Genomic DNA, 23,118 nt, shown 5'->3' with positions numbered 1-23,118 from the left:
TTATTATTATTATTATTATTATTATTATTATTATTATTATTATTATTATTATTATTATTATTATTATTATTATTACCTTGGAGATCTTCTAATCCAACCCCCTGCTCAGGCAGGAAACCCTACACCATTTCAGACAAAAGGTTGTTCAGTCTCTTCTTAAAAACTTCCAATGTTGGAGCTTTCACCGCTTCTGGAGGCAGGTTGTTCCACTGGTTAATTGTTCTAACTGTCAGGAAGTTTCTGACAGTTAGGGGGTTTCTTGACTGGTTTTTGTTTGTATGTTTATCCTTTGCTTTTAACAGTCCACGTTTTTTAAGTAAATCCAATTTCCTCAAATGCCCTCAAAATGTAAAAGAAAAAAAAAAGTTTGCGTGCTTTATATAGTTTTTTTTTAAAAAAAATTCCATACATTTAAGATTTTAAAGGTGCTGGGATATTTGGCCACATCACAGGGACATAAGCAGTTGAAAGCATTTGAGATGCGGATGGAAGCCAGGGCGGATCACTTTAAGTACCTAGCTGAGAGTTTTGCATTTAATAATTAATTATACTCTGTTTCCCAGTTGTGCCAGTTTTCACTTTGAGTATATACAGGATAGCATTTATATTATTAATATAAAATATACAGCATCCTTACTTAATATCAAGGCCATCACACTTCTTGCAGCCTGGAAAAGTGTTTATGTCCATCAAGATCAAATTGATAGCTTAGGGCAGGGGTCTTCAAACTTGGCCGCTTTAAGACTTGTGGACTTCAATTCCCAGAATTGCCGGCTGAGGAATTCTGGGAGTTGAAGTCCACAAGTCTTAAAGCGGCCAAGTTTGGAGACCCCCTGGCTTAGGGTCTCAGAATCAAGTCAGCATTTCTGATGAAATCAACTTTCTGATGAAATCAGTTTTAGATAGAGGTTTTTGTAATTTGATTTTTTTTTAGAATTTAATGTTGAAATATTGTAACAATCGTGTACATTACCTCATACAAATTTTACTCCCAATTATGGCTTGATTTTGATTTACCTTCTTAGGGTCTCTTTGAAGCTTGTCATTTCAATTTTGAGGTCAGGATTATTTTTATAGACAGGTAATCCTCGACTTAACAACCATTTGTTTAGCGGCCGTTCAAAATTATGACAGAGGTGACTCAGGACCAATCCTTATGCTTTTGACTATCACAGCATCCCCACAATCACGTGATCCAAATTTGGGCAACCTAACATGTATTTACACTGGTTGTAGCACCCCAGGTCACTTGATTGTATTTGCAGCCTTTCCAAGGGGCTTCCAACAAGTAAAGTTGATGGGGGAAGCTGGATTCATTTAATGACTGTAGCAAAGAAGGACATAAAATCAGGTACGGTTTGCTTAACAACCGACTCACTTAGTGACGGAAGTTCCAGTTCAAATTGTGGTTGTAAGTCGAGAACTACCCATGTTTTGCTTGTTAAACATTTTTCTAAGGCTGCCGAATGTGACTTTGGGTAGGGTGCAACCCTAATAGGAGAATTATACTACAGGTCTGCTAGTAGTAACTGGCTCTGGTATACTTTTTCTTCTGTGTTTACTTTTTGTCGTAGTTTCCTGGTGGGCTGGAATCCTTCCTGATGGCTTTATTCTTCCGATCCTCTTTTTCTAGATCCCTATCTCAGAGCCCATTTGTGACATCATCACAGCTTAACAAAAAAAACTGTCACAAGCCACTTTATCCTCATCCTCATCCCCCTCCATTTACATTTAATGCATCTTCGAATGCAGCGGTTCTCTGTTCTTAGTATTCTTTATTTTATATTAATTGCATTGAATGTGAAAAATAATTATTCAGTGACCTCTAGAATCTCAGTAGGGGAAAAAAAAAGAGCTTCGTTCAGATTTTAGCTTGGAAAATTGCAATGCTCTATAGGATTGTGTTGTCACAGGCAGGTTTTTATATTTTAAACTTTATTGAAAAAGGTCAAAAACCACGTTTTTGAAATGACGACTACAGATCAGACAGCAGTTAGGCCACGGATGTCAAACTCGCGACGTCACGTGACGTGTCGCGACGTGTCATGACTTTTTTCCCATTGCCGGCAATGGGGTGGATGCAGTTTTAGTGTGATGTTTTACACCCCTGAGTTAGGCTGTAGGCATATTTTGAAGGAGAAGCAGCTGAAGAAAGTGCATGTTATTTTAAGTCAAGTTTTACAAAGTACCGTTCTCCCTGCCCCCCCCCTTCTGCTAAATTATTTCATGACTCCAGCTTTATTTAATTATATTAAACTGCTTCTTGGTGAATGTACCTTTTTGCAGGCACCGGGAACCCCTATCATTGCTCGGCAGGTAGCACCAACCACTATAATCAAACAAGTGTCTCAGGCACAGACAACTGTACAACCTACAACAACGTTACAGAGGCCACCTGTAGTCCAGGTAAGTGGTTTCATTTTTGTTTTTAAAGCCAGCTGATATTCCTTCCGCTACTATCATAATAATATTATAAATATTCCTACTACTTTATCCTATTGGTTTCTTGTGATTTATCAATTGTTGTTTGTAACTTATGATTAATGATTGTAACTATGATTATGACCTCTGACCTACTTGCTCTTTATATGCACACTGTGAGTTTGTGCACCTGAGACAAATTCCTTGTGTGTCCAATCACACTTGGCCAATAAAGAATTTCTATTCTATTCTATTCTATTCTATTCTATTCTATTCTATTCTATTCTATTCTATTCTATTCTATTCTATTCCATTCCATTCCATTCCATTCCATTCCATTCCATTCTACACCAGGGGTGGGGAGCCTTGGCTCTTTTATAACTCGTGGACTTCAACTCCCAGAATTCCTGAGCTAGCCATGCTGGCTCAGGAATTCTGGGAGCTGAAGTCCACGAGTCATAAAAGAGCCAAGGTTGCCTACCCCTGGACTATGACGTACTTTAAAAGTATGAAACTACAGTCCCTAAGTAGTCCTTGGTCTACAAGCACAATTGGGAACAGAAGTTCCATTGCTAAGCATGGGGTTTTTTTTAAGTGAGTCGCACCTGATTTCATGACCTTTTTTTCCACGGTTGCTAAGCGAATCACTGCAGCTGTTCCATTTCATTCTTTACACTCTACACCAGGGGTAGGGAGCCTTGGCTCTTTTATGACTTTGTGGACTTCAACTCCCAGAATTCCTGAGCCAGCATGGCTCAGCATGGAAACCTCTCCCTTTCCCCTCAGCATGGCTGGCTCAGGAATTCTGGGAGTTGAAGTCCACGAGTCATAAAAGAGCCGAGGTTGCCTACCCCTGGTCTATACCCCACACTCTACCCTACTGAAGGGAACAATTAGCCAAGTGGTGTGATGCAGTTAAAGTAGTGGTCATCTTTCTGAAAACAGCAAACGAAGATGAGAAAACCAGCACATGCTCCTCACCCCTTCATTATTATTCATTACTGCCTACAAACAATATGAGTTATAGTAGGCTTCTGTAGCTCAAAGGGGCTTTTCCAAAAGGCAGCTGGACTGTGTTTTCCTTGAGGAGGAGGAAGAAGATGACGTTTCGCTTCTCATCCAAGAGGCGTCATCAGTTGTGACTGGAGATGGGAGGGTGGAAGGACAGGTCATCACCCCAACTGTTGAAGCTTCATGGAGAGAAGCGGAATGTCTTCTCCTTCTTCCTCAAGGAAAAAAAAACCAGTCCAATTGCCCTTTGAAAGAGCACCTTTGAGACAACCATGACCTGGATGACTGAGAATATCCACAGACAGGCTTCCGTGTTTGCTAAGAATCCTTGCTGAGATTAGTGGACATTCTCCCAAATAGATGGGTGAGCCCTATTGTACAAAATGGGTTTGCTATTAAGTCATATGCAAAGGATTGCAGTTGACTTCTTGAAATAGCAGTGGATCCCGAACAAGGAGATTGATTGGGAACTTTGTAAGGCTCTTTGATCAATAAAAGTCCTAAGCTTCTCTGAAGATTGGGAAGCTGAACAGGATTGTTTGGGCACTTTATTAAAGTGTAATCTCAGATTTGTAAGATTATCTTCTTATAGCTGGAATTCACAGACATTACAAGTAATATTCCAGAAACCCCTCTTAGATATTTGCTTTTAATTACTGTAAATCACTAAGACTTTGTAATTTAGATAGCATAAGTTCCAATGTTTGGACATTGTTCACAGTAGATAAAATTCAGTCCCAAAATATTCCCGATAGATTGCAAGCTTGAAAACCTTTGGGAAAAACAACAAACTTGGATTGGTCCGCGTCAGATTAATGCAGGCATTATTGTGACTGCATGGTTATCGCCTACTTATATTTATCCATCCTCTGTTTCAGTCTGTCTTAGCAGATGACTCCCTTTTTATATTTCATTTCATGTATCTAATAATAGTAGTAGTAGTAGTAGTAGTAGTAGTAGTAGTAGTAGTAGTAGTAGTAGTAGTAAAGTTGGAAGGGACTTTGGAGGTCATCTAGTCCAACCCCCTGCTCAGGCAGGAAACCCTATACCATTTCGGACAAATGGCTGTCCAGTCTCTTCTTAAAAACTTCCAGTGTTGGAGCATTCACCGCTTCTGGAGGCAGGTTGTTCCACTGGTTAATTGTTCTAACTGTCAGGAAGTTTCTCCTTAGTTCTAGGTTGCTTCTCTCCTTGGTTAGTTTCCATCCGTTGCTTCTTGTCCTTCAGGCGCCTTGGAGAATAGCTTGACTCCCTCTTCTTTGTGGCAGCCCCTGAGATATTGGAAGACTGCTATCATGTCCCCCCTCGTCCTTCTCTTCATTAAACTACACATACCCAATTCCAGCAGCCATTCCTAATGTTGCAAATGGTTTAGATTAATGCTTGTAAATTAGTTATTTCCTGACATTTGGACTTTTGATAGTTGTCAGGCAGTAAACCCATTGAAGAGGCTTTTCTCAAAGGAAGCTACATGCCTGAAAATATGTTTGAGCTGTTCCTTTAAATAATACCTTTTAAACTACCCAATACATTGTTGTGCCTCCCTTCATAAATTGTGGTTTTAGGCTACTGTCGGGACATGTCAGCAAACATTCCCACCTATCATCCACCTTCCCCGTCCATGATGAATGTCTTATGTGTGTTTGTTTGCCCAGCAGACCCATAATTGGGGGCAGTTCTTAAGAAGCAAAAGCGAAACAAGTTTATTGGCTCTTATCGGTCAGCTGTGAGCAATTGCTTACAGTTCTGTGTGCAAATTCTACCACCTTCTGCTATTTTAAGCAGTGCTTTTTAAAATCCACTTCCAGGGTTTTCAGTTGAATGCATGGGAGTTTGTGCCATCTGGTGGCCCTTCTTTTAAGCAGCATTAAACAGCAGCAAAGCGGTATCTATTTTGGGAGATCTACTACGGAAGACCATCTGATTGTAATGAATTCTCTCTTTATTTCTCTTCCTTCCTCTTCTCCCTCCCCACCTCCAATCTGATATCTTTTATGTTGCAGCCTCAGATTGTTCTGGGCAGCCCTGCACAAACAACAGCATTAGGAACAGCAACGGCTGTGCAGACTGGAACCCCTCAAAGGACGGTGCAAGGAGCCACAGCAACCTCCACAGCAGCCACAGTAAGACGCTGATAGCGGTTTTGCCGCTAGTCAAAAGGCGGATCTTGTTAGCTTGTCAAGAACAGAATCTCTCGTCAAATAAACGTTCAGTGTGGAACATGAGATTGTTAGTAGAGTCCTATAGAACGGATCCCCAACCCCCAGTCCGTGGACCAGTATTGGGCTGCGGCATGCCAGCAACCGGGTCACACAAACAAGCAAAGCCCCATCCACAAGATGCAGGCAGCACACAAAGCCACGCCCCCTCCGGTCCGTGGAAAAACCTCTCTCTATAGAATCGGTCCCTGGTGCCCAGAAGGTTGGAGACCTCTGGTATAGACTATGACGGGGGTAGGCAACCTTGGCCCTTTTATGACTCGTGGACTTCAACTCCCAGAATTCCTGAGCCAGCCATGCTGAGGGGAAAGGGAGAGGTTTCCAAGCTGAGCCATGGCTGGCTCAGGAATTCTGGGAGTTGAAGTCCACGAGTCATAAAAGAGCCAAGGTTGCCTACCCCTGGACTATGACGTAGTTTAAAAGTATGAAACTACAGTCCCTAAGTAAGTCCTTGGTGTACAAGCACAATTTTTCCCACGGTTGCTAAGCGAATCACAGCAGCTGTTAAGTGAGTCACATAGTCATTAAGCAAATCCCGCTTCCACCATTGCCTGTGCTTGTTGGAAATTGGCTGCCAATAGCAATCATATGACATTACAATTATTGTAAATACATGCTGGTTGCTAAGCGCCCGAATGTTGATCACTGGCCCTGGGGATGCTGCAGTAGTTGTAAGCTTGAGGGACCAAGTTATCAGTCATTATTCAGTGCTGCTGCAACTTTGAAGGGTCACTGAACAAAGAGTTGTAAGTCGAGGAATTAACTATATGTTGTGATGTTATAAATGTCAATGGGAGCGAAGATAAGTGTGACCTGGGTGCTGTGAGAGCAAAAATCTTGGCGAATGCAGCAAAATTTCAATTTCATTTTAATGTATGCTGATTAGTGTACATTTAAAAGTGACAATAAAGTTATTCTATAAGCACAATCTATATTTTATCATTTTATAAAAAATTATATATTGTCTATTTAAATTCTTGTGGGGTTTTTGTTTTGTTTACTATTAAATTTACTCATTTCAGACCCTTACAAATGGTATGAGGGTCAAAGAGCTGCACGCAGCTATACCCATTTCCTTAAGTTGATTATCCAGTCGCCCTTTTAGATCTCAGAGCCTGTTTTTTTTTCTCCCTATCTTGACATTTTAAAAGCTAACCTGTTTATCTTATTTGCTTTTAATAGGAAACCATGGAAAATGTGAAGAAATGCAAGAATTTTCTCTCTACGCTAATAAAACTGGCCTCTTCTGGAAAGCAGTCGACAGAGACTGCAGCTAATGTGAAAGAGCTAGTCCAGAACTTGCTGGTAAGAGAATGATAGGATCTGTTCAAATAATTATTACAACCACGGATGGCTTAGATCATGTGATTTTAAGCAATGTTGTGGATACAATAACATTTTTTAAAAATTAAAACGCAATATTGTTTAAAGATTACCCCCTTAACCATAACTTTAAACCTTGTACAGTTTCTTGGAAGAGCCAAATCTTGACAGTTTTATGGATTACTTTGTGAGATTTGCCTAGGTCAGAGGTAGGCAACCTTGGCTCTTTTATGACTCGTGGACTTCAACTCCCAGAATTCCTGAACCAGCATGGCTCAGCTTGGAAACCTCTCCCTTTTTTCCCTCATCATGGCTGGCTCAGGAATTCTGGGAGTTGGAGTCCACATGTCAAATTTCTGTTCTCCGAACTTCTAGACCAGGGATAGGCAACCTTGGCTCTTTTATGACTCGTGGACTTCAACTCCCAGAATTCCTGAGCCAGCATGGCTCAGCTTGGAAACCTCTCCCTTTTCCCTCAGCATGGCTGGCTCAGGAATTCTGGGAGTTGAAGTCCACAAGTCATAAAAGATCTGAGGTTGCCTACCCCTGGCCTAGGTTATGCTGCTGATCTGTGGATTAAAAAAGAACTGTGGCGGGTCTCTCTTCCCTTCTCTCCAACGTTTGACTTATCTAGTTAGTCCCTTTCTCATTTCAGTAAAATCCGTAAGGTGTCACCCTTAAGCAAAGGTAGATATTTAATTGAATTAGTAAAAGGCTCCTTAATTTAATTAACGAAAGAAAGTTGTATAATGTTGCTGTGAATTATCACAGTTACGGTATCTTTATTTGTGAGCTTAAACATAGGAAGATTTAGTATTGTAATTTATTTCTTGTAAAGTATGAGTTTGAACTGAGCAGGGGGTTGGACTAGATGGCCTCCAAGGTCCCTTCCAACTTTTTATTATTATTATTATTATTATTATTATTATTATTATTATTATTATTATTATTATTATTATTATTATTATTATTATTATTATTATTATTACTGTGTTTCACAGGATGGAAAGATTGAAGCAGAAGATTTCACCAGTCGGTTATACCGGGAACTTAATTCTTCACCTCAACCATACCTTGTGCCTTTCTTGAAGGTAATAATATATCTTTTCATTAGTTTTGTATTTCCTGCAACAATGAACTTGGTTCTTCTTAGGAAAGATGCTGCAAACAAAGGCACTGGAAAAGAGCTAACAAAAATGCTGAATAATTATTCCTCTGTTCCTTGACAAGATTGTAGAGGACTCATAGGAAGATTTGGTGATACAGAAAAACTCATGACTGAGTTCAGAAATAGTAGTAAGCAGAATATTAAACTAATATTGCTGACTGTTTGGAAGTGTCTTATGCTGAATAAAGTAACAAGCCTATAATGTAATCGGCATAGTGGTTATTGTATACACAATGAGTGTACATATACTTCATTTTTTTTTAAAGGGTATGTATGTGTGAGAGTGGGTACAGGTGTCTAAGAGCTAAAGTTCTAAAACTGTATAACGCAGAGGTGTCTAACCTTAGAAACTTTTAAGACTTCAACTCCCAGAATTCTCCAGCCGACTATGCTGGCTGGGGAATTCTGGGAGTTGAAGTCCCCAAGTCTTAAAGTTGCCAAGGTTGGACACCCCTGGTATAATGTATACTATACAAGTTCGATATAATTAAGGGCAATGTGGTTTGATATAAACTTAGGGCATTGATAGGTCAATTTTGTGAATTGTTTGTAGAGCAATGTGCTAATGGCTCTAATTACAATGCAATATATGTTAGCATATTTGTTTGAATCCCTCAAACGTTGTAATAAAATCTATAGTATTTCCAGGCTGTCTTAAGAGATTCACATGGGAACACCAATGCTTATGTCCAGAAACCATTCTTTGTCAGAAGTTGGAGAATCTTCAGCACTTCTGTCTGTGTACGCTATAGAATCTCTCCAATCCAGCTCACCCTTTCAAGGATGGCTTTTCTTTTAGTTTGTGATTGATTCCACACACACACCAGTTTTCATGTTGGGAATATTGAAAAATGTGCAAGTTATAAGCAATCCCGTTAACACCATCAACATACGCTTTCATGGGACCAATAATTTGTGCAAATGTATAATGAAAAAAATGAAATATTTTATGGTGGTAAATGCTTTGCTTATAAATAAAAAGTTTTCCATGCTTAAATAATGATATTAATCTATTCTGCTGCATTGTTTAAATGCTTGTACCTTTCTGGTTAAGGACTTTAGGGTGTGGTTGTGATGAAGTTTCAGCTAGTCTAGAACACAGCGGTGTGGATAGTCATGACTGTGCTTCATTTCACCTTTGTAGCACATTTACTCTGCAAGTTATGTTGGTTCTTTAGTGGATTTCCAGGTGCAATTTAGGGTGTTGGTTATTACCTGCAAAGCCTCTCATAAGCCAGGCTATTTGCAGGACAGTCTGTCTGATTGTCTGCTTGTCCCATGAGGTCTGGCAGGGTGGGCATCTTCTAGGTCCCTTCTGTCAAGCCATGTCACCTAATTGGACCCTGGGGGTTGCCTTCTCTGTTATGGCACCTGCCCAACGGTCCAACATAAGGTTTGGATGGCCCTGATTGTGCCAGCTATTTAAGGCATTAAAGACCTGGTTCTTCTCCTGGGCTTTGGGCCTGAGTATTGGGTGTGTTCCTTTAGTGGCAATTTATTTGTATTTATTGCTCCATGCATGCAATGTCCCTTTTGTTTCAAGTGTTTGTTGTGGTTGTTTTATTGAGTGTTGCTGAATTTGGGCAGCCACATACAACGACTCTATTTAAATAACACTAAATAACACCCGCTGCATGTTTTGAGAAAAGTGAAGAAGAGAGGTTATGATTCTACCTTATATCATTGGGTGTAAATAGTTTGAGCTGTCTCTTGGTCCCAATGTAGGGGAGACTAGCAAAAGACTTACTGTAACTGACAGTGTTGAATAAGTGGATCTTTGAACGGCATAATTGACATGCTGGCTTTCTGAATTGCATTTATCCCCTAATTAATCTTTGTACGGTTTCCTCTCTTTGTCCGGATAATTAGGACTTTGCACTCTGAAACCTATTTGAAGCTTGGTAATGAAATGTGCTTTTGATTGGTAGGTGGGGTTAATGAATATGTGACTCTAGTCTGGTTCTTGCCATAGAAGAAAATTTGGGTCCCCGAGATAGAGCTCACATGATTGAATTTCTTCTCCATAAAAAAAAACAACCCCTTGATATCGGAGATTAATGCTGAAATGAGCTTCCTTTCTATTTTGACTTAGTCTGATCTCTTGAGTCCACACATTGTGGTTCAGAGACCATATTCAGTCAAAAGCAGAGGAAGCTCATTATGGAGGAGAAGGGGTTTTTAAATTTATTGAAGAGAAGAGCGATTGAAAATAATCTAGCTCAGACATGTCAAACACAAGGCCCGGGGGCTGGATGTGGCCTGCGAAGTGGTTTCATGTGGCCCGCGAAGCCATCCTGGAAACAGTGAGGGAACGGCCCCCGCTGCCTTGACCCTGGCCCAGGCCGGGCGGGAGCCAATGTACAATTTTGTGGTGGCCATCTATGCTGAAACGCATTCAGTCTTAGCTCCACGAGGCCGTCCAGAAACAGCGAGGAACCAGCCCCTGCCGTATTGGCTCCACCCCCTGGGTGCATGCTGGGGAGGTGCCACCCTTTGTGAGGAATGAAGAAATGGACCATGCCTTGGCGCTTGCCCTGGTCCCACCCTGTTCTGCCAGAGACCCTCAGATCTGTCCCACTTCTGCCCAGGCCCCCACAGGCACCCTTGACGCGAACGATGTAGAGCTGGCCACGCCCACCCAGTAGGCCACACCCACCCTGGTCACACTCACCCGGCCCCCCCGAGGGCAACCACAATGCTGATGTGGCCCTCAATGAAATTGAGTTTGACACCCGTGATCTAGCTGAAGGCTGAAGGTGCTGCTGCTAAAAAGCACGGGTTGAGGGAGACCATGCCTGTTGAATGTTGGGAATAGGCCAATAGGAAATCAATTACATTTTACGAATGGGATACCTTATTTTCCAGGCAGCTTATGTTAATTAGCAATTATCAGCTCAATCGATAATTGGCTGGTTTTCTTGAGTGCACGGCTTCTGACAGGTGGGTCTCAGGACATTTCTTTAGAGGGGATTCATTGAGTGGATCTGTGGTTGAAAGGGAATTGAAAAATGACATGGGCCGAAACAAGGGACAAATTGCAGTCAGGTGGTGGATTCAATTTAAAAAGAGTTTATTTTATTTAGTCATTCCATTTACATATTCTCTAGAGAAAAATTCTATCGGCAGTCCTCAATTTATGAAGCTTTGTTTGATGACGATTCCAAGTTACGCTGGCCTTGGAAGTGACTTACTACTTGTACTCACACTGTTACATCACCCTCGAGATCACGTGGTAACAGTGTGAGGACTTAGCAACCAGTTTACATTTACGATCGACCGGTTGCGGTGTCCTACAGTCATGTGGGTGATGATTTGCGACCTTGTTTTGCTGATTTCCAGCAAAAAAAAATAATTGTGCTTTCAGGAAGCTGAATTTGCTTAATGGCTGGTGTGATCCTCTTAACACACTGTAAAAAATTGTCATAAAAATTGTAAGTTGAGGACTATTTATTCTGTGAATTATACGGTTCTCTCATCCCCCTCCCCCCAAATAACAGCCTTAAATTAACTTCTGGTACCTGACTAGAAGTAGTCCTCAACTTAAGACCATTCACTTAATGACTTGTTGACGTTACGATGGACTTCAAAAAAGCTATTTAACGATCCGTCCTCAAAGTTACGATTGCCTCCATCCCCCCCCCCCCCCCCGCTGTCATGTGTTCGGATTTCAGGTTCTTGGCAACAGGCTCGCAATAGCCCACAATCAATGGACCACAGTTCATGACTCCCCCCCCATTTTCTTGCAGAAAATGCCCCCCCCCAAAGCCCATTGGCTATGCTGGATTTGCTTCTTAACCACATGATTTGCTTAACCTCAATGATTTGCTTTACAATCCTTGTAAAAATGATTGTAAAATCAAGTCAGGTCCTGGAATGACCGGCTTAACGACTGCAACTACTCAATGACCAAAATTCCAGGCTCAATTCTGGTCATCAGTCAAGGGCTACCTGTATATAGCAAACTTTATATTCCCTGCGTAACAATATATTGCATTAAAAGTGCCATTTACGTAAGCTTTTGTTACTCGAACTACTACACTTTTAGGTACCTCCACTGTCAGTGGAATAAACAATGCAAAAAGGTTTTTTTTTTTCGGGGTGGGTGGGTAGTTTGTGATTTGAAAGGTTCTCTTAACTTGCCAAGAGGTATTACATCTGTTTCTCTTCTGATCTTACAGCGGAGTTTGCCTGCCTTGAGACACCTGACTCCCGACTCGGCCGCTTTCATTCAGCAAAGCCAGCATCAGCAGCCCTTGACGCAGCCCACCACCGCTCTGACCGCTGTGATGTTGAGCAGCTCGGTCCAGCGTACGGCGGGAAAGACCACCGCTGCAGTCACGAGTACCTTGCAGCAGCCGGTCATCAGCCTAACGCAGCCAGCCCAAGTGGGGGTTGGCAAGCAAGGGCAGCCTACGCAGGTGGTGTGTAAACCGAACTGGATTCCTGTCTCTCTTGGTCTCCCAACACCTAAAACCCATTTCCTTCCGAAACCTAACCAGTGACGCATATATAAATACGATTTATGTACAATACGAAAGCAACACATTCCCTTATCCCACATGTTCAGCATCGAATTAGCTGCTACGCATGTTTAATTCCTTTGGCTACATCCCTGTTTAGCCCCCCAACCAGGGAAAACACATCGTCAGCAAAGATACAAACGATTTTGCATTTTAATTTTTTCCGTACCTGACGCATTTTTGCTGAAAAGTCATCTTGGTTGTGTTTTAGACGCTTACCAATAAGGAAAAGCAAGTGGTTCATTCAGTCGTACACCCCTATTGTGCTGTTCTCTCCCTGCTCAACATCATTATGTTGATCTGGGAGGGAGCAGCATAATAGGACCCCTCATCGTTATGTAGAGTGCAGAAAAGGCATAAGTAAAAGCCAGCCAAATAAATGAAACATGTCAAAAAAGAAAAGAATGATTATAGCTGAACACTGTTCGCTGTATTTCTTCACAAGTGTGTGACTTTGCAGATCATTCTTGCTTCTGGATGCTAGTTCATACATTGCCTCTTATTCTTTAAAATCTGTACCATTTTTCATCTTAAAGATTCTATCCAGCAACTGATCTTCCATTCACTCTCCATATATTTCTTTTACAATTTGCTCCATGGTGGCGCGGCGGTTAAGATGTTGGGCTTTTCAGCTGAAAAGCAGGCACCCTAGGTTTGAGACCCGAGCGCCACACAATGGGGTGAGCTCCTGTCCTTGCCCCAGCTGCTGCCAAACTTGCAGTTTGAAAGCATGCAAATGCGAGTAGATAAATAGGTATCACTTCAGAGGGAAGGTAACATCACTCTGTGATGTCATGCTGGCCACCTGACTGTGGAAATGTCTTCAGATAGCGCTGGCGCAATGGCCTTGAAACAGAGAGGAGCACTGTCCACTATAGTGGAGTGAAATCCTCGGGAGACCCCTTTACCTTTTACTTTACCATACTTCAAAATCCTTTAATATTTAATTCTCTAATATGTATCCAATCATTCTCTAATACAGTGTTTCTCAACCTTGACAATTTTAAGGCATGTGGACTTCAACTCCCAGAATTCCACAGCCAGCATTGCTGGCTGTGGAATTCTGGGAGTTGAAGTCCACATGCCTTAAAATTGTCAAGGTTGAGAAACACTGCTCTAATATGTACCTTAGACCCATACCAGCGTTCTGTTAATCACATGAGGAATATCCACATCACTTGTGTATTTTCTTTGCCTTGATTTAAACTGCATTTCTCCAGTTGTCTGCTTTTACTCGAGAATCTAATTTCTTGCTAGAAAAGCCCCCCCCCCAAAAGCCCCCCCTGATAAGTTCCAGGCTTTGTCAGTTGCAGCTTTTTCTCAAGGAAGCTAAAGGGAGGAACAGCAACTGTTGAATCTTTTCAGACGCAAACTTGTTCCTCAGGTAACGTAATAATACCACTGTTGTTTCTCCAAACTTTTTCCAGGTCATCCAGCAGTCTCAAAAACAAGGTACATTAATTAGGCCTCCGCAGGTGACCTTGACCCAGACGCCCATGGTGGCCTTGCGGCCACCCCACAACCGTATTATGTTGACTGCTCCTCAACAAATTCAGCTGAACGCACTTCAGACAGGTAAGAGCTAAGCATTCTCGGTCTGCCATCTCGTGTTCGCTGGTAAAACTGCGCCTGGAAATCGTGTCAGGTGCAAGTAACCAGGAGCGGGAGTTGAGTTCAGAGCACTAGGAAGTTTATTACACCTCTACCTATACACAAGAATCTGCTCTTCTAATGGTCAGGCCAAATTGGTGCTAGATAAGGGTCAACATAATTCATGGGGGGTGGGGGTGGGGTGGGGAGGCTGGACCTGGGTCTCTCGTGGGAATATAATGACTCCAAACTTATGATGCATTTAACTCTGCCCTTGGGCTTAGCCTGCTCATCTTCTGCAATAAGCCCCTAGTAGGATTGATTTTTTTTTTTTTGGCCTGGAATAAATCAAAGTATGCTGCTGAGAGAGATGGTCTGTGCTGTCAATGAACAGACTGCATTATCTGCTATTTACTGAGTAGGTCATATTCTGAATTGTGTGTTTTAATCTCCTCTCCTCTCCTCTCCACCTCTCCCTTCCCTTCCTTTCCCTTCCCTTCCCTTCCCTTCCCTTCCCTTCCCTTCCCTTCCCTTCCTTTGAATAAACTTACAATTAGAATCATTGTAAGCTCCAATTATAGCTCTAATTTCATTATTCTATGTATTTGCCCCATCATCTTTTCTGTACAGAAATGACGATGGAGCAAATACAAAGAATAACGAACTCAGAGCTATAACATTGGAGCATCCCTTATGTAGATCTTGTGCGCAAAAGAGAGTAGTTTAAATTTCCCCTTTTCTTGATTCTTCCCCAAAGCAAGCTTGGATTTGTGAGCTACCTAAAATTATGAGTAATAAGCAAGTTTACACCTCTCACCTTTAATTTGCATAGATTTTTTCTGCAGTTTTTGGTGTGCTAATCTCGCCTACGGAGCACCCATGCTGGTTTCCTTTTCTTACAGTCCCCGTGGTAAAGCAAACAGTATTACCAGGAACCAAAGCTCTTTCTACTCTTTCAACCCAAGCTGCAATTGCTCAGAAAAATAAACTGAAAGAACCCGGGGGAGGTTCTTTTCGGTAAGTGATCTTATTCGTTCTTGAAGAAAAATCGTGCCACCTATTCCTTTTTTCCTGACTTATTTTGCAAAAGAGAGTTTGTAACTCTAGGAAGTAAATTCTGGACTCTTTGAAGACTTCTCACAAAAAGATAAGGTTACTTTGCTTATGTTCGGCTCCATCCTTCAACATTTAATTCAACATTCAACTTCTCTTCCTCCGATGGTGTGGAATTGGGGCTATTGTCAACCAAATAGAACAACGTAGAACCAAGGACAAATTTTCCTGACACTTTGAACAATTAATCAATGGAACAACATGCCTCCAGAAGTTGTGGGGTGCTCCATCACTGGAGATTTTTTTAAAGAAGAAATTGGACAGCCATTTGTCTGAAATAGAATAGGCGCTCCTACTTGAGCAGGCGGTTGAAGATCTCCAAAGTCCCTTACGACTGTGTTATTCTGTTTTTCCAAGATAAACTGGCTATGTTGATTGGTAATGATGGAAATTGTAGTCCAATGTACTTGGAAAGTGCCAGGTTGGAGAAAGCTGGGTTAATTCATGCTATCTGTGATTATACATAAGGGTTTGGAGATTTACACAAAAGGATGCCAAGTCCTCAATTCCCACTTCTGTGAGACATTAAGGGATGCATTAAGGAGTTTGGAGGGAGAAGAGCAATATATGTGGGCATGAGTATGTTTACTAAAAAAAAAATGGGACAGGAAGGGGTTTTTGGTGACATTGCCTAAATGCTGTTCCTGATTTTAAAAATAATTTTAAAATTGAATAACTTGGGGAAGGAGAATAGGAAAAAGTCATATATCAAGTGGTCTTTTTTTTACATGCTTTTAGTAAGGGTTCTCCAAGCGGAGGGATATCAGTATTGATATACTGTTCAGTATTTGTAATGAATCTGAGCTACTGTTATCTGAAATCTTGTCTCTCTTATTTTTAACTCGTTTATTCATTTTTGTATAACTATGTCAAAAGCTGGGAAACTTTTCCCACCTCTGGCCACCGGAAATAGGAAATTGCTTTCTCTCTTGTCTTCCCTTCCACTCAGAAGGACCTGCCTCGTTGCTTTCACTTGAAATTAAATTTACATATTTTGGCTGCAGGGTGGTCTACCTGAGTATATTTGATGGTTTTTACCAGTGGGAAGGGAAAGGAAGAGGAAAGACTAATTAATGCAGTGGTTAGAATGCAGTGTTGCAGGCTAACTCTGCATTTCACTGCCAGGAATTCGATCCTGACCGGCTCAAGGTTGACTCAGCCTTCCAGCCTTCCAAGGTCAGTAAAATGAGGACCCAGATTGTTGGGGGGGGGGACAATATGCTGACTTTGTAAACTGCTTAGAGCAGTTTTTCTCAACCTTGGCAAGTTTAAGATCGGTGGACTTCTGGGAGTTGAAGTCCACCCATCTTAAGCTTGTCAAGGTTGAGAAACACTGGCTTAGAGAGTGCTGTAAAGCACTATGAAGCGATATATAAGTCTTAAATGCTACTGCTGTCGCCAATTAACGAGAAAGCAAACCAGATAGTTTCTCTTTAAGTTTTAGCTTTCAGGTTAGGAAATAGCACCCCTTGCTGGCCATTGAATAGTTTAGTGAGCTGAATCCCCTTGGATTCCCCCACAGCTCACCATTTCACACACGGGAGACCCTTTAAGAAGTGTCCTTCCAGCCAGATGAGAGATCCTGTGAATTCTATACCAGGTCTACTGTTCACTTTGTGTCCTTAGTTTACTCTCGCCAAACCGTTTCTAAATTCTTGGCACGATGATAACATTCTTTTTCTTATAGGTGTTAATAAGACGTTTTCTTTTTTTTTTTCTGAAGGGACGACGATGATATTAACGACGTTGCCTCTATGGCAGGAGTCAACCTATCGGAAGAGAGCGCACGTATATTGGCCACTAATTCTGAGTTGGTGGGCACTTTAACAAGGTCGTGTAAAGATGAAACTTTTCTTCTCCCAACACCCTTGCAAAGAAGAATATTAGAAATAGGTGGGTGTGATTTAATAGATTATAGCAATCTGTGCTTTTAATAGGAAATGTATTTAGCACTTTATAATTTATTGGCTTGGAGGGCTGTTCCACATATTACCCCTAAACCAGGGGTAGGCAACCTTGGCTCTTTTACGACTCGTGGACTTCAACTCCCAGAATTCCTGAGCCAGCCATACTGAGGGGAAAGGGAGAGGTTTCCAAGCTGAGCCGTGCTGGCTCAGGAATTCTGGGAGTTGAAGTCCACGAGTCGTAAAAGAGCCAAGGTTGCCTACCCCTGCCCTAAACAAACATGAACTTGACACCAGGCTTCCTTGATAAGAAGCTGAAGTCAGTCTTTATTGTCTGGTGAGTATAACTCACGGCTCCAGACATTAAAATCTCTTTAACTGGTTGTTTTTCATTTGAACCAGCACTTTGAAAAGTTATGATGCCAGAAATTACTCAAAAAACAAAACAAAACAAAACAGGCTGAATTAACAACAGGCCCGATGAAGTGGCCATTTCCTTCATTGGATAATAATTCTGTAGCTCATGATAATTATAAAGCACCATGTCATCAAACAGATGACTCGTTTTGAAGTTGTAAGTATTTCTACCAACATGTGGACCCTCAGCTGACTGAGGAATTCTGGGAGTTGACGTCCACAAGTCTTAAAGTTACCAAGGTTGGAGACCCCTGTTCTAGAACTCTACCCTAGTTATGATTGCATGTCATAATGCTTTGGGAAACAACTGTGAACATTATGTGAACAGCGGTGAATGCTCCAACACTGGACGTTTTTAAGAAGAGACTGGACAGCCATTTGTCTGAAATGGTATAGGGTTTCCTGCCTGAGCAGGGGGTTGGACTAGATGACCTTCAAGGTCCCTTCCAACTTTACTACTACTACTACTACTACTACTACTATTATTATTATTATTATTATTATTATTATTATTATTATTATTATTATTATTATTATTATTTGTTGATTTATTAATTGAGAACATTTACGTGGTTGCCCAGCTCACTCATGGTGACTCTGGATTGCTTACAGCAGGGGTCTTCAAAAATAAAACCCCAATACAAAACACAATATACCCCGACACCTCTCGCAACAACAGTCATAGCAACCACTTGATGGGCTCCATATCACCCTGGGGTCCCCAGGCCCATAGGCAAAACCATATCTCCAGGGCCTTTTGAAAGAGTATCAAACTGGGGGGGGGGGCAATCTTACTTACACAGGGATGATGTTCCATAGGCAGGGAGCCAACATAGGTGTGGGTAGCAGAAGGGACCAAAGAATGGGATTTACTGTGGTGTGAATGAGATTGGAATAGGCTTTCCCATGAGTGCATGTATTTATTCAGCCATTTATTTATATTTTATATTTATATTTCACACTTCTTAACCACTCATCTCCCTCACAGAGGGGCTCTGGGCTGTGTATTTCATGTATTACAGTGAACAAAAGAAGCTTTCATATGTTACATATTCTCAGTGGTCACTGGGCATTCACAGATATGGGGTTTTGCACCTGCACAGGAAATTCTTCTGGTACACTTAGATGGTTGGAAGAAGCCTTCTTTTCACTTGCCATTGCATTGGTGTAGATGATAGATAGATGATAGATAGATAGATAGATAGATAGATAGATAGATAGATAGATAGATAGATAGATAGATAGATAGATAGATAGATAGATGATGGATGGATGGATGGATGGATGGATGGATGGATGGATGGATGGATGGATATGAAGGTTTGTTCTCTGAGCTTGTGAGTTGGTTTCTGAACGTTTCATCACCAGGCTAGGTAACATCTTCAGCGGTATTAGATAGATTACATAGACAGACAGACAGATTGAGAGATGGAGAGATGGAGAGATGGAGAGATGGAGATAGATACAGTAGATAGATAGATAGATAGATAGATAGATAGATAGATAGATAGATAGATAGATAGATAGATAGATAACCTTTATTGTCATTTTTACTGTGGGCACAATGGCACACATTAAAAAATGAAATTTAGTTGCTTGCTCTCAAAGTTTACACATATATAACATACATTTAAACATACTATATAACATATGTATAGACCTACACCCTTACATATAAGTAACATATAAATATTAATCACTGCCCATCTTGAATACCTAATGGAAGGTGGAAGCTTTAAAGTTCACAAGGTTAATACTGTAAATAATACTGTATTATTTATACTGTCAATACTGTACAACTGCAGCTTTAATTTCCTCCATAGTTCTTCTATCAATCATTCCAGATACAATATTCCCATTAAAGGCAGCGTATTTTGGGAGTTGCACCACACCTGTTCGTCTGCCACTCATGGAAAGAAAAATCAGTTCGTGCAGCTGCTGATAAAGAAGTTAGCTCTAATTCATCAATGTGGGCTTATGTAACATTACCATTTTTTTTCTTGGAAACTCAGGTAAAAAGCATGGAATAACAGAAATCCATCCTGACGTAGTTAGTTATGTATCACATGCGACGCAACAAAGGTTACAAAACCTGGTAGAGAAGGTATCAGAGACTGCCCAGCAAAGGAATATTTCTTACAAGGTAAGTGACGTATTCTTTATTGGGAAGGTATTGGCAGTGCCTTAAAAACAACAACAAAAACGCTCTGAGTAATGGCCCTAAACGCAATCTGGGCCTCAAAGCAATTAGATTCTGTTTTAGGCACAGTTATTGCCGGTAAATGTCCTTAATATCTAATATATCTCAAACTAACTTGACTGCCAATTTTAAAAATTAGCTTGAACCATAAGAATGATTTTATTTTAATCAATAGGTCAGGAATTTTCCTGCATGTAAAATGTGTGCATCAATTTCACATGCAACCAGGGAATTGCTTCCTTGGATCGTTGAAATCGGTTATCAAGTTAAATCTTTCACATAGCTCTGGCCACTTGTGTACTGTTGCATACTGCCTGCACACCCTCGTGACCTGTACTGCTCCTCTCTTAGCTTTTCCATGCAAGATGCCGTTAAGGTTTTGGGAATGGCTTCTTGCAAGGCATTAACTTCTAACAGAATTCTGTCTTCAAAGTGTTTTAAGTTAGGGGTCCTATCCATGGAAAAGGTTCTTTGCAAGATTTACAAGAACAAGATGATCTTTAGCCCAGATCTGCCCCTTGTCCCGATAGTGAACTCCAGAGTCTGCAAGGTCCATGAACTAATAATAACTTCTGTGTGCTCTACTTTCTCCTAGAGAGGTGGAGCGGCAGATGCTTGCTGGACCTTAAAACTCAAACCTGTAGAATGGGGCCATTCAGACAGGACTGTTCACTATTTGTATTCTTGAAAACCACTCTCTAGGCAAGAAAGTGTCTACTGTCTTGTCAGGTCAAGGAATACACAACTTTGGCATGTTTGTCCCACAGTCTGGAAGCCATCCAACAGCTGCATTGGGTACTTTAGGAAAATGGTTTCTCTGGGGAAAAAAAATGTAGAGCAAGAACTAGTTCTCTGTTTATACTTTAACTCATCAGTATAAAGTCAATACTTTCACTTAAACCGAGAGGTGCTTCAAAAAGTGAATCCTCTAGAACAGTGGTGGCGAACCTATGGCACGGGTGCCAGAGGTGGCACTCAGAGCCCTCTCTGTGGGCACACGTGCCATTGCCCCAGTCTTGCCTCCCCCTGCGACCCTCTCCTCTCCAGCAGCCCCCCTGAAGGAGAGTCGCCCTCGAGCGTGGCCCACGCGGAGCAGCGCAGCCAAGGACATGGCAGCCAGGCAGCGTAGACAAGACTCTGCCCTCACGCCCCATCGCGCAAAGTTGATGCTTTGGGGCGCGGACAGAGGGCGTGGCCGCCATGGTGCTGCTGGGCTGCCTGGGCGATCTGTGGTGGGCCCTGGAGGCGGCCCTGCAGGCAGACGGGGTGGGGGCGGGGCAGGGGGTGGATCGGGGGGCAGGACCAGTTTTTGGGCACTCGGTCTCTAAAAGGCTCGCCATCACTGCTCTAGAAAATTCCTTAGCTCACACTTGATAGTGAGCTCACCCAGGATCTATTGCTCTTGCACATGTGTAGTTAGCTGGCCTCTTGCCATTTTTTAATTACTGTGAATTTCTGTATATTTTGAGCTGTAGTGGTCAGGCTCACCGATGTATCAAAGCTGTTCTCTTGGGGAAGGATTCATTTAAATACTCCACCGGGGGCAGTTGTATTAGTTGTTAATGTATAATTATGAGTTCCAGCTGAGGAATCTGATAGTCACACAATGACAGGGGATGGGTCTTCCAGTCCCAGCAGGTCACCATGGATAAGCATAATGGTTGAAAGCTTGTGCTGGTGTCCCAAGGACACCTTACCTCAGGAGTGTCAAACTGCCGACCTGCGGGCCGGATGCGTCATGGCGAAACTGCGTCCACCCCATTGCCGGCGAGGGAAAAAAAGTCGCGATACCTCGCGACACGTCACGTGACGTTGCGAGTTTGACACCCCTGCCTTACCTGGAAGACCTAGGAGTCTTATTATCTTGATCTTGAGCAGGGCATTCCCAGCTGATTGGACTCAACTTTGGAGAAGAATGGGAATTCACAGTCAACGAAGTACTTCCATTCTTTCCCAACAATGCAATTTGAAATACTGCTTTGTAATTTCTCTTGCCCATCTTTTATTTATTTATTTATTTTTTTGCAAATCACCTTGTTTTCAGGATGATGAAAGATATGAACAAGCAAGCGACGTTCGGGCACAACTCAAGTTCTTTGAACAACTTGATCAAATAGAAAAACAGCGGAAAGACGAACAAGAAAGGGAAATATTAATGCGGGCAGCAAAGGCAAGTGCTCTGGGGTGTTATGCTTAATAGATGAAACATATTTGTAATATTTGTCGTTGGAAGAGTAGAGGTCCATCCCTTGTACAGAATGTGAAAAAGAGTAAGGAAGCTTGGTTTGTTTCAAACTTGGTTACCGGCATGTTGCTGTTGAGGTACCGGCTGCCATTCCATGTCATAAAAGAGCTCTGTAAGGAGAACAAAAGGGTAGTTCTTGATTTAGCGTAAGATTGAAAAATCAAGCGTAATAACGTGATGACTTGCTTAATGACTGGCACCACTTTGAATTGTAATTCTGGCTCAATTACGGTCATAAGTTGGGGACTATGTGTACTGTTGGCTAGTGTCCTGCAGAGTCTGGAGGTTATTTCCAAATATTTTGAAAACTACTTTCGGCAGCATATCATGTTGGATAATGTCAATGGAAGGTTGTCCAACGCTAAGGAAGTCCCGCAATAAAGTTGGGCTGAGAGACTGATTGTCCCAAAATCACCTAAGCTGGCTTTTATAGCTAAGGCAGGATTGGAATTCACAGCCTCCCACTTTCTAGCCTGGTGCCTTAACCATTAGACCAAAGTGGCTCTCTCACTCTGGAGGATTTAAGTGTTTGTATATACTTTGACAGGAGTATGGAATTGTATTGTATTTCATATGTTGCCTCCTGTCTTATTTAAAGAGAAAAAAGGAAGACAAATACAAACAAGGTGCAGGTACATGTGGGCTGTTGGGACCCCATAAAACAGGGGTCTTCAAACTTGGCCCTTTTATGACTTGTGGACTTCAACTCCCAGAATTCCTTAGCCAGGCATGCTGGCTGAGGAATTCTGGGAGTTGAAGTCCACAAGTCATAAAAAGGCCAAGTTTGAAGACCCCTGCCATAAAATCTTGAAGCTGGTCCCATTCCATCTATATTTCATTTTTATTAAATTTCTACACTACCCACCTGCTATTTAAGTGACTCTGGGTGGTTAACAACAACATATTAAAACAATATAAGCACCTGAATGAAAGCACAGTTTAAAAAGAAATTTAAGAACAAGTTAAAATTAACAAGTAAAAATCAAA

The 23,118-nt window shown here is 41.6% G+C and overlaps 1 protein-coding gene across 1 annotated transcript in view; it reads left to right on the top strand.

Annotated features, from left to right (window-relative positions):
• TAF4 (TATA-box binding protein associated factor 4) overlaps positions 1 to 23,118 on the top strand; it is a 96,414-nt gene that overhangs the window by 54,387 nt on the left and 18,909 nt on the right. Inside the window, exons 4-13 of the mRNA XM_029284526.1 lie at positions 2,287 to 2,406; positions 5,436 to 5,555; positions 6,834 to 6,956; positions 7,976 to 8,065; positions 12,321 to 12,563; positions 14,090 to 14,237; positions 15,155 to 15,269; positions 17,089 to 17,258; positions 19,699 to 19,829; positions 21,931 to 22,056. Coding sequence (XP_029140359.1) covers positions 2,287 to 2,406; positions 5,436 to 5,555; positions 6,834 to 6,956; positions 7,976 to 8,065; positions 12,321 to 12,563; positions 14,090 to 14,237; positions 15,155 to 15,269; positions 17,089 to 17,258; positions 19,699 to 19,829; positions 21,931 to 22,056 — 1,386 coding nt within the window. The remainder of the gene's footprint in view (positions 1 to 2,286; positions 2,407 to 5,435; positions 5,556 to 6,833; positions 6,957 to 7,975; positions 8,066 to 12,320; positions 12,564 to 14,089; positions 14,238 to 15,154; positions 15,270 to 17,088; positions 17,259 to 19,698; positions 19,830 to 21,930; positions 22,057 to 23,118) is intronic.

The sequence above is a fragment of the Protobothrops mucrosquamatus genome, unplaced genomic scaffold (assembly GCF_001527695.2).
Source record: "Protobothrops mucrosquamatus isolate PMUCROS unplaced genomic scaffold, P.Mucros_1.0 scaffold683, whole genome shotgun sequence".
Lineage (NCBI taxonomy): Eukaryota > Metazoa > Chordata > Lepidosauria > Squamata > Viperidae > Protobothrops > Protobothrops mucrosquamatus.
Note: the sequence above shows the minus strand (reverse complement) of the source record. Positions and strands in the feature narration are given on the sequence as shown.